Consider the following 16,174-nt stretch of genomic DNA (forward strand, 5'->3'; position numbering starts at 1 on the left):
TTCTTCCTTTGAATCACTCTCACTTTGTCTCAGGCACGAGCAAATGTGTGTACCTGTATATGCATTTAGCTGTATCAAATTATCTTCCCCAACACACAAAATGGGGGTCATTATTCAATTTATCTTGAAAGTATGTGTGAAATGCACATTCCACAAAAATGCTCAGATGCATAACTCTCAAAATATGTGTTTGAACAATAGGTCTGGAATTTTTAAAGACAAGGTGAAGAAACCATTGGGTTGTATAATTTTTTTATTAATCACAAAGAAACAACATGATTCAAAGACATCAACAACAGCAATGGAAGTTCAAGTGAATTGTCTGCCTCCAATTCTGATCACAGAGAAACACTCCAATAGGAAAGAGGGCACAACATCCTGCTCCATTTTCAAAAGCTGCAATGTCAAATATTACAACCTGTAACAAAAAAAGGTCATGTGATAAATATTGTTTACATATCGATTACAGTAACAGAGGCATATATGGTCTAATAGGAAGGGTGAACACAAGGGCAGGACATGGGGAACAATGAACAGATGAGATGTGAAACCACGGTAAGTTAATAGTGGTGATAATGCCAGTTAATTACATGGGTGGGAAAAGCAACCACTCTTGCAACTCAGAGCTACTCTTGTTTCTGCAACTGATCTTCCGTTCCTTCATTGTTCCTATTTTTCTCATATTAATAATTCTAGTTATAGAAGGTTTTCTAACTAAAAGCTTATTAGCATTTTGTAATGAAACCGATAAACAATACAGTCTCATTCTCTAATGGAAGAACACAGTACATCGCGTTCGTAAATAACTTGATCCAACAAAACAGTGGACATTCATTACATGACATTTAATTTTAAGTATCAATACAAACACTTACATAAAACATTATTTACACTCAAAACCCATTATTCAAAACTGATGTCCATATGTGTAACTGTTTACAGTAGCAATTATTAATATAGTTACTATTGCTAGCTTTAATATGGATTGTTAAAAAGTTTAGAAATGTTAACTTACAAATGAACTGTAAGCAAAATCTTTTCTGTTAAAAAGTTAATGTTGAAACCACTGGAGAAACATTATAATGTATTATTGTAGTCATCATGTACACTGAAAAAAAAAAAAAAAAAATTTGCAACACCAAAAAGTAATTAACGTAGAGTAATGAAATTTCAGGAACATATATGTCTAAGTAACTTATTTAAGTGATTAACATTGCAAGATCACAGGATAATATAAGTGCGAGATACACCATTGCAAATGTGATACACTAATGCATTGAAATCCAGTGTAACTGCCCGAATGTAAGCATGCAAACGTGCATGCATTGTGCTGGTTATGAGTTTGTGGGATGAAGTTCCATGCCTGTTTCACATTGTCATCAAAACAGGGATGGTTAATGCTGTTTTTGGGAGACACTGGAGTTGTTCGATGATGTCCCGTGTGCACTAAATTGGAGCCAGACCTGGTTATCAAACAGGTCAAGGCAACATGTTGACATACTGTAGAGTATACACCCATGCCTCCATCTTTGCTACCCTCCCTGTTTACCTCTACCCTGTTGCTTCATAACCTGGGTTGTGAGTAACTGAATCCACTTTCTCTTCTTCCCCTTCTTTCCCCTCTCTCCTCCCTGACGAAGGAACAAAGTTCCAAAAGCTAGGATACGTAAATTTTCTGTTATGTTTTGTGTATCTATTGGCTGTACTGGCCAGCCCCTCTATCTCTTTGTTAGTATTTGTTTCACGTCTTTATATGAGATTTTCCATCATCACAATAATGTTAGTTTATAATTTACGGACAGCCTAATCCATTATTTCCTGTCAAGGTTTGAAACTTTAGAAAATCATAAATTTTGTCTTGGTAAAATAAAGGTGATTAGATGTTTCCCTTATGCACATGTAAAAGACTGTCAGTTCACATCTACGTTTATAATCTGCAATCCACCAGGAGGTGCATGGTACAGGGTAAGTCCCATTGTACCAGTTATCAGGGTTTCTTGCTGTTTCATTCATGTATGGAGCATGGAAGAATGATTGTCTGAATTTGTCTGAATGCCTCCGTGTGAGCAGTAATCATTCTAATCTTATCTTCACGACCCCTGTGAGAGCAATATGTGGGGGCAGGGGGGGGGGGGGGGGGGGGGGGGTTGTGGTATATCCCTAGAGTAATCATTTCTTGAAACTTTGCTAATACACTTTCTTGGGATAGTTTACACCTGTCTTCAACAGTCTGCATTTCAGTTCCTTCAGTATCTCTGTGACACTCTCCCATGGATTAAGCAAACCTGTGACCATGCTGCCTTTCTTTGTATACATTCAATGTCTCCTGCTAGTCTCATCTGGTACAAGTCCCACACACTTTAGCAATAGTCTAGGGGGGTGGGAGGGGGGGGGGCACACTAATGACTTGTAAGCATCTCTTTAGTAGACTGATTGCACTTCCCCAATTATTATACCAATACACCAAGGTCTACAAACTGCTTTACCCACAACTGAACCTATGTGATCATGCCATTTCATATTCCTACAAAGTGTTACACACAGGTATTTGTACGAGTTGGCAGATTCCGACAGTGACTCACCAATATTATAGTCACAGGATACTAAGTTTATACATTTCTAAACATTCAGAGCAAGTTGCCAATCACTGCACCATGTTGCAATCTCATCAAGATCTGACTGAATATTTATGCAGCTTCTCTGAAATAGCACTTCATTACAGATAGCTGCATCATCTGCAAAAATCCTGATTTACAGCAAGGTCATTAATGGACAAGAACTGCAAGGTCCCCAACACACTTCCCTGGGGCACACCTGAAGTTACTTCTACATCTGATGATGACTCTCCATCCAAGGTAACATGCTGTGTCCTTCTTATCAAAAAGTCCTCAATCCAGTCACGAATTTCACTTGATACCCCATATGATCGTACTTTTCACAGTAAGTGTAGGTGTGGAACAGAATCAAATACTGTTAGGAAATCAAGAAACACAATCTACCTGTTGCCTTGATCCAACGCTTTCAGCAAGTTATGTGAGAAAAGTGAGAGTTGGATTACATGTCATCTATATTTTTGAAAACCATGCTGGTTGATTCGAGAAGGTAGTTCCGTTCGAGATACCTCATTATGTTTGAGCTCAAAATATTTTCTAAGAATCTACAACAAATTGATGTCATGGCTACTGGATGGTAGTTTTGTCACTCCTACAACCCTTCTTGTAGACGGGTGTGATCTGTAACTTTTTCCAAAAACTAGGTAAGGTTTTTTGGACAGATTACAGTGAGAAGAGAGGATAACTCAGCCACAAATTCAATATAGAATCTGACTGTGATTCCATCGGGGTCTGGAGCTTTGTTTAATGATTTCAACTGTTTCTCAACACAACTGACACTAATACCTATTTCGTTCATTTTTTCAGTGTACGAGGATTGAATTGGGGCAGTTCTCCTGGGTTTTTATTTGCAAAGGAACATTTGAAAATCGAGTTCAGAATTTCAGCTTTTACTTTGCTACCCTCAATTTCAGTTCCTGTCTCACTTGCTAGGGACTGGACACTAACTTTTTTGTCACTAACAGCCCTTACATACGACCAGAATTTATTTGGATTTTGTGAAATGTCATTTGACAATATTCTGCTACAGTAGTCATTGAAGGTTTCATGCATTGCTCTCTTGACAGCCAAACATGTTTCATCCAGTGTCTCTCAATCTATAATCCTACACTTTGTTTTACACCTATTATGCAGTAATCTCTGTTCCTTTAGAAGTTTTCTTTACAGTGACTGTATACCACGGAGGTTCCATCCCATTATGAACTGTTCTACTAGGAACCTATCTGCTCAGTGCGTGGTCAACTGTTCTTTTCAAGTAGAGGAAGAGCACCTCTACATGCTCCTGACCTGTGCTGAAAGTTTCAAGTTCCTCACTGAGATAAGATATTACTGATTTCTACTTAGTTAACTGAACGCATAATAAGAGGGAAACATTCCATGCAGGAAAATATATCTAAAAACAAAAATGATGTGACTTACCATACGAAAGCACTGGCAGGTCGATAGACACACAAACAAACACAATCATACACACAAAATTCTAGCTTTCGCAACCAATGGTTGCTTCATCAGGAAAGAGGGAAAGACGAAAGGATGTGGGTTTTAAGGGAGAGGGTAAGGAGTCATTCCAATCCCGGGAGCGGAAAGACTTACCTTAGGGGGAAAAAAGAATAGGTATACACTTGCACACACACCCATATCCAACCACACATACACAGACACAAGCAGACATTTGTAAAGGCAAAGAGATTCGGCAGAGATGTCAGTCGAGGCAGAAGTACAGAGGCAAAGATGTTGTTGAAAGACAGGTGAGCTATGAGCAGCGGCAACTTGAAATTAGCAGAGGTTGAGGCCTGGCGGATAACGAGAAGAGAGGATATACTGAAGGGCAAGTTCCCATCTCCGGAGTTCTGCCAACGCAGAAAATCTTTTTGGTTTCGATGCCTTTTGCGTTTTTGGGTTCTCCATAGTTGATTCTGTCAATATTGTCTCTGACGCTATTCCTTATGCTCAACTGGATTCCTTGTCGACTACATTTTCGTCCCTTTTTTCTCCCGTTTTAGGCTGTGCGAACGACTTTGAAGCTCATATCATGCTCAAACCCACTGCTCGGCCTAAGTTTTTTCGGGCTCTGCCCATTCCTGTGGCCCTTCGAGATCGGGTAAAATGGGAGTTGGATCGTCTCACTGCGTCAGGGGTCTTACTTCCTGTCACTTCCAGTGAGTGGTCCTCTCCTGTTGTTGTAGTTGCTAAGGCCAATGGTGATATTTGTCTCTGTGGTGATTTCAAAGCCACTGTAAATGCTCAATGCCTCATTGACACTTACCCTATGCCCCGTCCTGAAGAACTGTTCACTAAACTCGCTGGAGGACAGTATTTTTCTAAAATTGACCTGTCAGAAGCTTATCATCAACTTCCTCTCGATGCTGCTTCCTGGCAGTTTCTGGTCCTTAACACGCCTTTCGGCCTCTATCAATACCAACGCTTGCCATTCGGGGTTGCTAGTGCCCCTGCTCTCTTTCAGCGATTCTTGGAACAATTATTGCTCCCTGTCCGTGGGTGTATCAATTACATGGACGACATTGTTGTCACTGCCTCCACCACTGACGAACATCTTCAAAATCTCCGCACACTTTTTAATGTCTTACAGACTGCCAGTCTTAAATGTAATCTTCAGAAATCACAATTTTTTCAGGCATCTATAACGTACTTTGGGTTCCAACTCTCTCACGATGGTATTCGTCTGTTTCAACACACTGTCGCTGTGATCGATGCCCTTCCTCGCCCTACATCTGTTAAGGAACTGCAGGCCTTCTTGGGGAAAATAGCATACTATCACAAGTTTTTACCATCTGCGGCATCGGTGGCTCAGCCGTTGCATCCCCTGTTGCATAAAAACGTGCCTTTTCACTGGTCCGCGTCATGTGACGCGGCTTTCCAGAAATTAAAGACTATGCCTGGCTACTTATCGACCTGGCCAACATCTTGTTCTTGCCACAGATGCCTCTCAATACGGGGTTGGTGCAGTCCTTGCACACCATTTTTCTGACGGTTCAGAACAACCCATCGCTTATGCCTCCAAAACGCTCACGGATGCCTAACAAAGGTATTCCCAAATTGAGAAAGAAGCTTTGGCCATTATTTATGCTCTTCATAAGTTTGGTGTTTTTCTCTATGGCTCAAAATTTCATCTTGTTACGGATCACAAACCACTTGTTTCCTTGTTCCATCCATCAACGTCACTTCCCGACAAGGCTGCACACCGCCTCCAGCGTTGGGCTCTTTACTTGTCCCGTTTCAATTATGAGATTCATTTCTGGCCAATGGCTCAACATGCGAATGCTGATGCTTTGTCTCGCCTTCCCATGGGTCCTGATCAGGCATTCAATAGGGACGAACTTTTGTGTTTCCACCTGGATGTTGCCGAGCAGCGGGTTGTGGACGGGTTCCCCATCACTGGGGACAGGCTGGCAGCTGCTACGGGTTCTGACCCTACCCTCTCCCGGGTTTTACGCTGTGTTCAGGAGGGTTGGCCAGATCGCCCGTCCGCTAAGACTTCCGATCCGTTGCGGAACTACTACACTTTGCGCTACCGCCTTACGGCTAGGGATGGTATTATCCTCCTCTCCACTGACAATGCTTCACCGCGTGTAGTGGTACCTGCATCTTTGCGTGTTGCGGTCTTGCGCCTCCTTCACCAGGGGCACTGGGGTGTGTCTCGCACAAAATCTCTGGCACACCGTCATGTGTACTGGCCTGGCGCTGACTCTGAAATTGCACACATGGTGGCTGCCTGCGGCCCTTGTGCGTCACAGGCCGCTGCCCCGAAGTCATCTTTGTCACCGTGGCCTTTGCCTGAGAAGCCCTGGGAGTGCATTCATGCTGACTTTGCGGGACCTTTTTTAGGTACTTATTGGCTCCTTGTAATTGACGCCTACTCTAACTTTCCTTTCATTGTCCGTTGTACGTCACCTACCACCGCGGCAACCACCAGTGCTCTCACCCGCATTTTTTCTTTGGAAGGCCTCCCCTCTACTCTTGTTACTGATAATGGTCCGCAATTTGCCTCTTCCGACTTTGCAGATTTTTGTGCTCGTCACGGCGTTACTCATGTCACGGCCCCGCCGTTCCATCCACAATCCAATGGTGAGGCTGAACGGCTGGTCCGCACATTTAAGGCTCAGATGCGGAAACTTCTGACTTCTTCTGCTGATGATGATGCGCTTCTCCAGTTCCTGGCGTCTTACCGTTTCACCCCCATGGGCGATCACAGCCTGGCTGAGCTCTTACATGGCGACAGCCCCGCACGCTACTTCATCTTCTGCGGCCTCCCTCCTCATGGCCGCAGGTGCCTTCCCTTGGCCGGTTCACCGCCGCTGACCTCGTCTGGGTACACAGATATGACAGACGGCCAAAAAGGAGCCTAGGCCGCATCTTACGACACCGTGGTAGACGCCTGTATGAAATCCAGATGGACACGGGTGTTGCAGTGCGTCATTCGGACCAGCTTCGGCCTCGGGTGCCAGCAACGCCTGTTCCGAATGCTGCCACACCACTTTTGGCTCTACCTGATGCCCAGGATCTTCGCATCTCTCAATACTCACAATGCAGCCCTCTCACCGTCATCGCGATGCCAGCACCAGAACGGACGCCACCAGGAGACGTGCCCATGCAGGAACCGGAGGATCATCCTCTGTCAGAGTACATCTACTCGCCTCCTCCTTCAATGGATGCCGACACATCACCCACATCTCCTGTCATCTCGACCCATTATCATCGGGGACACTTCCGTTCGTACGGGAAGCCTCCTCCTCGAGACTTTACATTAGCCATCTCCAGGACACCTCCATCAAGACCAGTGCAACAATTTCAAAGGGGGGAAAAATGTTGTGACTCGCCGATTATTCAAAGTGCTGCCGCGCAATTACACGCGTCCTCTACGTGCGGCGCTGTCTGCCAGCCATGCAGCAGCTGCGCCACCTAAGCGGCCAGCCGAGCAGCGGCCGCTAGACTGAGACTCAGTGTTGAATCGAATGCCGACTTGTACACAGGTCAACTTACTCAGTGACTTATATGTGTTGTTGTGTTGTTCCTAAATATATGTGTTAAACTTGAAGTTCTAAAACTTCTCTTTGGCAGTAATCTTTTATACAATTCTATTCTACTAGAATGATCCTGCAGTTAATGAGGTCCCAAATGTTTCATTGTATCCTCAATTGACTGCTCTCTTTCTTGATTTTAGTTTCAATATTACATTTCTCTCCCCCCCCCCCCCCCACTCTCCCCCTCTCCACCCTCACTCCATCATTTTCTATGCCGATCACTTCTGCTTTGCAGTCAATATTAGAGGCGAAACTGGTGACAGAAGACATGCAGAAAATGCAAGTCTTTATGTCTGTCAGTTTCAATATTTTACAATAAAATACGAGCCTAAAGTATGCTTTGTGAGAAAAAGCTATCAGAAACATAATAGTATGTAAAATAACTACCTCTATGTTATTTATATGAAATCAAATAACAACACCAAAACATTTGATGATTAGCACTGTAAACAGAAATTGTAAATGGAAACCACTGAAATTGTAAGGTACCAAAAATGTTGTCTTACACTTGGGACTAAGAGAACTATGTCTACTCTAAGTGACGTTAAAAGGGCAATATCACAGCCCTTGACAATTTGGTACCTCAAAGATTTCCAGTTCTTTGCCCACATTCTCTGCCAACTGAGAACATGAAGGGTGGATTTCACTTCATGGTCTTCTTTCCTGCATTTAGCTTCCAAACATCAACTCTCACATATAATTTCAAATCAACAGTACAGGATGTCAACAGCATAGAAACAAAACCAAATACACACAATTATAATGTTGTTTCCAGACTTAGGCCTGTAAGTTCAGTATTATATTCTCTTACTTTTTTGTTCTTTTCGAGGGTTTTGAATGGATTTAAGGACACTAGAAACACACGATTCTATGCCTTTAGCAAACTCAAGTGGTCCACTTTTAACTAAATTTGAGTTTTCTTTTACACTGAATAAGATGCTGCACATTGTTCCCAATTTATTTCTTGGGTTGGTAATAAAATATTTAACCAATGGTGGTCCAAAATTTCTATACAGTTATTTTCTAGTTTCTGTTTTTAGGACTTTTTCAATTTAGGAACACAATAAGGATCTGTTGAACCACATGCTGAAAACTATAAATTTCTACATCAATTCTTTAAGTCTGAAGACAACATAACCATACCATTAAACAGAGACTCACATTACACAGGACTGAAAGAATATGCACATAAAAACACACATCACTAAAAATAAAAATAAAATTATATTTATACACAGGTACTACTCAGGACAGTAAAATGTTATCATAAATGAATCAACCAAAAAGAAGACATCAGGGGTAACATGAGAAACTAAAAAGGTTTTCAGCTAGTGAAGGAGGCAAGTTGAAAGTATATTTTACAACAACAAGCATTTTTGGTTACATTCAAAATATTAGTGGTACATTCAAAACATAAATAAATAATGAAGCTCGTTGTTTATCTCACCATTTTTTCAAGTTGTGTGAAAATTGCACAAAAGTAGGGAACACCATTTGTGCCGTAACAAAGAGCAGAACAGCATTAAATGAAATATAAAATAATCCATTCACTGTTCAATAAAAGATATTAGATATTTATGGCAACTGAGTTTAAATTCACACTAACCACAAAAGCAAATCAGAGTAGTTAGAAACAGGATAAGTTTAAGGAAGAAAAGTTGAAGTACAAGATGGAGGAAAGGAAACATGAACAAGCTTTAATATCTGGTACAGTGAGATGTACCCTCTGTCATACTCTTCATAGTGGTTTGCAGAGTGTGGATGAACATGTAGATAGCATCATCAAGAACGCAATCAACGTGTATCTGAAACTTGAGCTTCTCCTAGTGTGTAGTGTCACAAACGTTTTGACATTATTATACATACTTCTGCCACTGGGGCAATCATAGGTAATGACTAATTTGGCAGTAATATGCAGTGCTAGATTTGTTAAAAGAAAAAAAATTGACTTCTTAACATGTATTTATGGTAAGTAGCACTCTATCATTTCCTATATTTCTAAGTTCCTACCGAGAGTTTCCATAGTTTGATTTAGATTTCTGAAAAAGTTATAACACTTTTCTGAGCTTTTTAACAGTGTGAATACAACATTTGTATCTTACCGCTTCAACTAGAGCAAAAGTTCTATTGTATCACATCTCAAAATCTTTGGGTCTAATTTTTTTTGTCATCAGCGGTATACTGTCACAAATCAAGCCTTGGTTATGTGTATTGTTAGATTTTGTTTATTATTATTTATGTGGGGTGTATGAGCAATGCAGCTGACTGGGATTCACCTGCTGCAAGTCATAGACTGACCGCTGCTGTGTTCACTGCCTGGGTCAAAGGTGCTGAAAGGATGTGCTCATTGATGCTATGGAGACACTGTTCTGTGTTTTATTTTAATGACAATTATTGTCAGTTTCTTCTTGTTTTGTTTATAAGAAAGGAATGAGGACATCATTAGATCTTTTGAAGAGTACACTAGATAAATCACAAAATGTTATTTCTGTATTAGCAAAAAATTGGACTACATTGTATGATAGAGATGAAAAAGAAACCGTGATTAAATTCTTTCTGTGTTAGATTCCTGAACCTTTTGATCTTTGAGAGAGAGAGAGAGAGAGAGAGAGAGAGTGAGAGAGAGAGAGAGAGAGAGAGGGTGGGGGGGGGATGGGATTTAATTGTACCTCCCCACGCAGGCGTAGCATTTTGGCATGTCGTACATTGGTCAGATCATCAGTAGCTTGGAGGACTCGTATGTAGGGCATAAGCAACACACACACACACACACACTTAATAATAGTCAAGAAAATTTGCAACCGCAAAATATTGCCTTGGTACAGGTCATAGAATCTAATATACAACACAGATATTTCAATATGCATATCCAGTTACCGGAATAGTGTTATTAAGAAAGCTGTTGAGAGACAGAAGTTTTTGCTTAAATTCTTATAATTTACACCAGATGATGTACAAAATAAACTCCAAATTACTGTAACAACATAGTGCACAAAGCACACATTCATTTTCTAATTACAGCAATCATACCCCAAACTATAAAAATTAAAATATTGAAGTCCAGCATCTAAGTTTAGCTGCTACAAAATTATGTCACAGGTAACAATTATTTAATTCACTTCTTAAACATAACAATTTAATTTAAAAAAGACAACAAATAACATTTTTAAGTACAATATTCAAGTTTAGGTGCTGGAAAGATGCATAACAATCATCTATGTTTCAACATTCTTATAAAAAATACAACATAAAAAAGAAGACCTGATTGTAGATCATGGGTGGGCTATGTAAAATAAATGACAAAAATCAGCAGCTGTAAAAGGCAGATTTTTTTCCAACTACAACCAATTCCTCCATTTTACAACAGCATAAATGAATGCAGCTCTTTTTCCCCAAATTTGCTGCTTCAGATTATTAGTGTCATAATGAAGTCTTTTAAGAATTAGAGGCACAAACAGATTAATAAATACAAACAAAAGCAGGAATATTCAATTTGCTCAAGGCTACCAAATGAAAGAAGAAAGGGGGCTAGGGAGGAGAAAACAAGATCACGTAAGAAAGAAATAAACTGCTGATTGTTTGCATCATTCCTAGACTCAAAACCCTAAGCAAAAGAAACAGTGATGATAGCATTGATTTAAAATCATGTCAGAAAAGACGGCAGCTAATTCTAGGTGATCCTCCATAAAGCCATGGTCTCACGTTGTCAAACCCCTGCAGGATTGTTTGAGGGACAATGATTTGACATTGATTGTTAAGTCAAAAAGGCAATGCATCTTTGACTGAAGAAACAATCAAAAATATATTCTTTTAATGGAATATTTACATTGCAGTGTACTGATCTGAGAAACATACTGAAAAGAAACATGACTATGTTGAGAAATTTTCATTTTGTATTTTCTTATATTTGTAACCGCAGTACATGAAAAAAGTGACACTCGACATTTGAGTTAACTGAAAGATGAAAGATTAGGGTTTCATGCCCTGCCGATCCTTGTCCCCAAACGGGGACAGCCCGCAAACAGAATTCTACCAACCAGCTTGGACTGAAAACATAACACACAAGAATCGTGCCCGTGAGTGTAGATGACACTCGGAATATCACGCAACACGGATACCCGAGGATGGTGTCTGTCAGAGCAGATTGCAGATGAAGCACGAAGGCAGAGGGAACAAATTACAGACCTGCTCCATCTGACAGTCAGTCTCAAGTAGCACTTTGTAAAAGCAACAACTAATGTCACCGAAATATGCGAGGAAGACAATGATGTCCGACTGTGCAAAGGACAACTCAGGAATTTCAGCAAACTTCTGGAAAAACCTGAAGAATTAAATTGACAGAAACCTGTTCTGGATTGGTAACTTACAAAATAAAACATTTTCAACCTCTGGACTAGTCACACACAAGAAAGATAATAGGCCTTTAAAAAAGAGGATACCATACAGTGTAAAGCTGAAACATGTAAATTAGTCTGGCCAATATGCTCTACACCTGAGCAAAAGTGTCAATGAAGTGGTGCACCTTTTAGGAACTGTTAAAAAAGTGTCATTTTACATCAATGAACACAGCAATGACAACCTGATCCTAGGAGAAAAGAGCTGATACACACTATTTATTTAAGAATGAACACTTCACCTCAACTTTTCACAGCACGGGACCATCAAAAATTGAAACAATAGAGCAACACAGAGGACACTACCACACAGCTGGGGGAGGGCACAGAGAGAGAGAGAGAGTTTAATGACCTACTTACTCACTTTTTACTGGCAACAAGATAAGAGTGCAGGTGGTGTCATATCAAAATTGTAGAGAACATGCACGAGAAAAAGTTTTAACAATAGCAAATTAACGTACTTGCTAGTGCTTATTTTTTGTTTTAAATATCTCTCTCAAACTGATCAGTTATTGGAAAAAGAAAGATAAATATTTTGAATTAAGACTTAAAACAGGATGGAAACGGGTACCATACTGGCCTGAATATAAGATACACCATTTCTACAAAAAATCTCCCATAAAAACTGGGACTTTTATGAATCATAGAAACCTCAACTGTAGTGCTTTTTCTTAAGTTTGAAATGAAACAAAAATATCACTACAGTTTGTAAATCAATTGTTGTGTATGAGGTAGCAATGCAAACATTCTCTTTGTTGCTATCCCATTTAGGTAGTGACTACAGAGGGATCCAGAAAAATGTAGACATTCTCTGATAGTTATTACCTTCGGAACAAAGTGTTATATGGCTGCAATTTTGAGTGGTAGCATAAACCACTGTTTTCCCAACAGATCTTGTCGTGTGGGTTTCCAGCAGATGACAATGCAGCACTGAATGAAGTACAACTATTGTTTGAGCAATGCAAGGCTGTACTCAAACAACAATTTATTGTATTTGGTATAAATTTTAAGCCGACAATGCTGTTTAAAATGTGCACAAGGAAAGGTCCTCTGAACAACAACATCAACCTCCAGGTTCCAGCACTGCTGTATTGCAACATTTTTCTAGATCATCTCAAAAATCTATGAAGCATTGTGTATGGGGAAGTGGGATAAGCTGATCAAGTGCATGATAAATTCTGAAGACTGCAAAGTGGAAAGTGTACATTCCAAGATTGTTTCACACTATGAATGAGGACAACTCGAATCGAAGGATGGAGCACTATGAGTGGTCTGAAGGCATGCTTCACGAAGATGAATGGTTTGCAGGGAAGGTTATCTGGCCTAATGAGGCACAATTCAACCTGAATGGTAGTGTAAACTGTCATAGCTGCGTGTATTGGGCTGCTGAAAATCCTCATGTTCACATGGACAAACATGTTACTTCACTTGGTGTTAATGTGTGGTGTGGTCCGTCATAGTATTGTTTCTCTGACCCATTCTTCTTTGAAGGTACATAACTGGTGAGGTGTATCATATGCTGCAAACATTGATTTTATTAGCCATCCAAGTGGTGTTTGGAAACAAAAGATTTTTACCTACAAGACTGTACTCCGCCTCACCACCACAGAGATATCAGATTCTACTTAGATGAAAATATACCTGGACGACAGATAAGTCGAAGAGGAACTGTCAAGTGCCCACCAAGTTCATGGGACCTTACAATTCTCGACTTCTACCAATGGGGAACCTCGACAAACAAAGTTTACCAACAGAACCCAGCTACACTGAATGAGATATGAGAAACCATCAAGACATCCTGTGCAGCTACCACACTGGCAACATTGACAGCTGTACTTCAGTCAACAATTCAGCAACATTGATGTTGCTTGGCTGCTAACGGGTGTCACTTTGAACACACAAAATGATCTTCCTCCCATGCAAGAATTTTGACACTATGCCATTTTGTTCCATCAATATTGACTATCAAAGAGAGTCTACATTTTTCTGGACCCCTCTGTATTCCCATTCTCACAGTTTCACTATTTTAGACAATGGAACAGGCACAGTTTTTCTCTAACTAAAGAATATAATTTATTCTTCACCAATGAAGCACAACATTGAGAGAAAATTTTGGAATTCAGTACAGTTACGTTGCAAATTTCAAACTCACAGTTATTCATCTAACAGATGTGCTTTTTAAAGGTACGGTTCAAGAAATGCTGCACATGCAATGCCCGGGATTGTAGCGACGGCACTGTACTTTGGGAGGAGAGTGACAAAAATACTGACAGTGACAAAACAATGAATGTTAGTGAAGTTAAGAGTGTCTTACATGAAAACTGCAACTGAAAGCTTTGTTTTTGTGTGTAATTTATCTATAGTGTACTACAAAAAAACTGGTTAAGGGTAAATCACATTTTGAAAAGCTTTTGTAAATGGGCAACTTGACAAATTATTTTTAATTAAGTTTCTCTCTTTTTCGAAATTAAAGGTGCAACTTATATTCAGGCCAATTCGATGTGTATATAATTTATGATAACTATGAACAGACTTTGAAATTTGCCTACATCACACCAGGTATACTTAACTTATTTCACTGCCCCACACAGATGCTCATGTCCGGTGGAAGTCTCCTCTAGTTCCCCCACTTTTGGCCAGAAGCATTATTTCAGATATCACAATGTCATGACTCACAGCTTTGCACATATCGTACACTGTTAAGGCAGACACCGATACAGCAGTGAGAGCTTCCATCTCCATGCCCGTCTGCCCTCTACACTTTGCCGTGCCAGTTATAATCACACAGTTGAGAGCAGAGTCCAGTTCAATGTCCACAGCCACAGAGGATAAAGATATGTTATGACACAGAGGGATAAGGCTGGACGTCTGCTTGGACCTCACAATTCCCGCCAGGCGAGCAACGCTAAGTACCTTCAGGCCATTTTCTCGTATGAGTTTCATCAGTTCGGGTCCCACAAAAACCTTTGCTCGTGCTGTAGCAGTCCGTTCTGTCACCAGCTTCGAACCCACGTTGACCATTTTCGCCCTGCCAGACCGGTCAACATGAGTCCGACTTTCGGACTGTGCTCCCAAACTGCAGAAACGGCAAGAGAAGACAGAGGGCTGTGCTCTGTGTGTTTGTTTTGTTAGGAGTCCTGCATTGCACATAATGCTTGGGGCACAGGGAAGCAAAAGAAACTGTTTTCTAGATTCAGTCACTACACTCAAATTACGTGACAACAACTGAGACATCTGTGTATCCAACACAAACAGGGGCGAAATATTGGTATCTGAGAAGAAGTACTTTTGAAAATCTTGTTTCTGAAGGTTTAACAACTTCCGACTTTGTGCCTTCACGACATCACTACAGCCATCAAGTTCAGGGCCACCTGGAACAAAAATACAAGCTGTAACAAACAACTCTTCATAATCTGAAAATAGGTTAACTACAAAAGAATTTTTAAGCATTCGTGTTGAAACACCCCCGATTAATTCCTTTACTGGATTTTGGGTAATTTACCGAAGCCACCAAACAGTTAATTATTATGATATATGACCATGTGCTTAATGGATAAAAGGCTATTGGTTGTTCTGCGTTGTTCTGCTGTGGTTTCGGGAGTATTTCAACCGAATGCGGCTGTTCTGGGACGGAATAGCTAATGATTGAAAGTTTGTCTATTGTTAAGAATCACAAAGGTTGTGATGTACAACTGATATATATTTCCTACTAACACACAAATTCTGAGGCAGTTGCTACCTTTGCCTTACACGTCTAATTGTGGTTATCTCTTTTTATTGATTGCTGATTTTCAGTACTTTGTCACACGCAATGCTGATGGTTAACATTCACAACAATCCTCACTGCAATCCATGGTTGTTGCTGGCCGACACGGTTGACGTGAAACACGTAATTCGGCACTTGTCACTTTCTGTTTCTTATCACTTGCGAATCGGCATTAGTGAGAGTCAACCCCACGACGATCAGGGGGACGTGCTCACTCGAGATACTCCAGTGAATTTTACCGTTTACAACTCACTCGACCACCATTCTTGCCCGTCTTTCCTGCTCTACTTCTCACTTGACACTCTACCATACTACTGCGCACTCAGCACTAGTCTCACTGCCTACTGCAGCACTTGACAA

General features: G+C 40.6%; 1 protein-coding gene across 1 annotated transcript in view; it reads right to left on the reverse strand.

The window, feature by feature from the left end:
- Positions 1-235: 235 nt before the first annotated feature.
- The window catches only part of LOC126460165 (molybdenum cofactor biosynthesis protein 1-like), a 197,400-nt gene continuing 181,461 nt past the window's right edge, over positions 236-16,174 (reverse strand). The window contains 2 exon segments of the mRNA XM_050095905.1: positions 236-418; positions 14,619-15,419. Coding sequence (XP_049951862.1) covers positions 14,644-15,419 — 776 coding nt within the window. The 3' untranslated portion in view covers positions 236-418; positions 14,619-14,643.

The sequence above is a fragment of the Schistocerca serialis genome, chromosome 1, assembly GCF_023864345.2.
Source record: "Schistocerca serialis cubense isolate TAMUIC-IGC-003099 chromosome 1, iqSchSeri2.2, whole genome shotgun sequence".
NCBI classification, from domain to species: Eukaryota; Metazoa; Arthropoda; class Insecta; order Orthoptera; family Acrididae; genus Schistocerca; species Schistocerca serialis.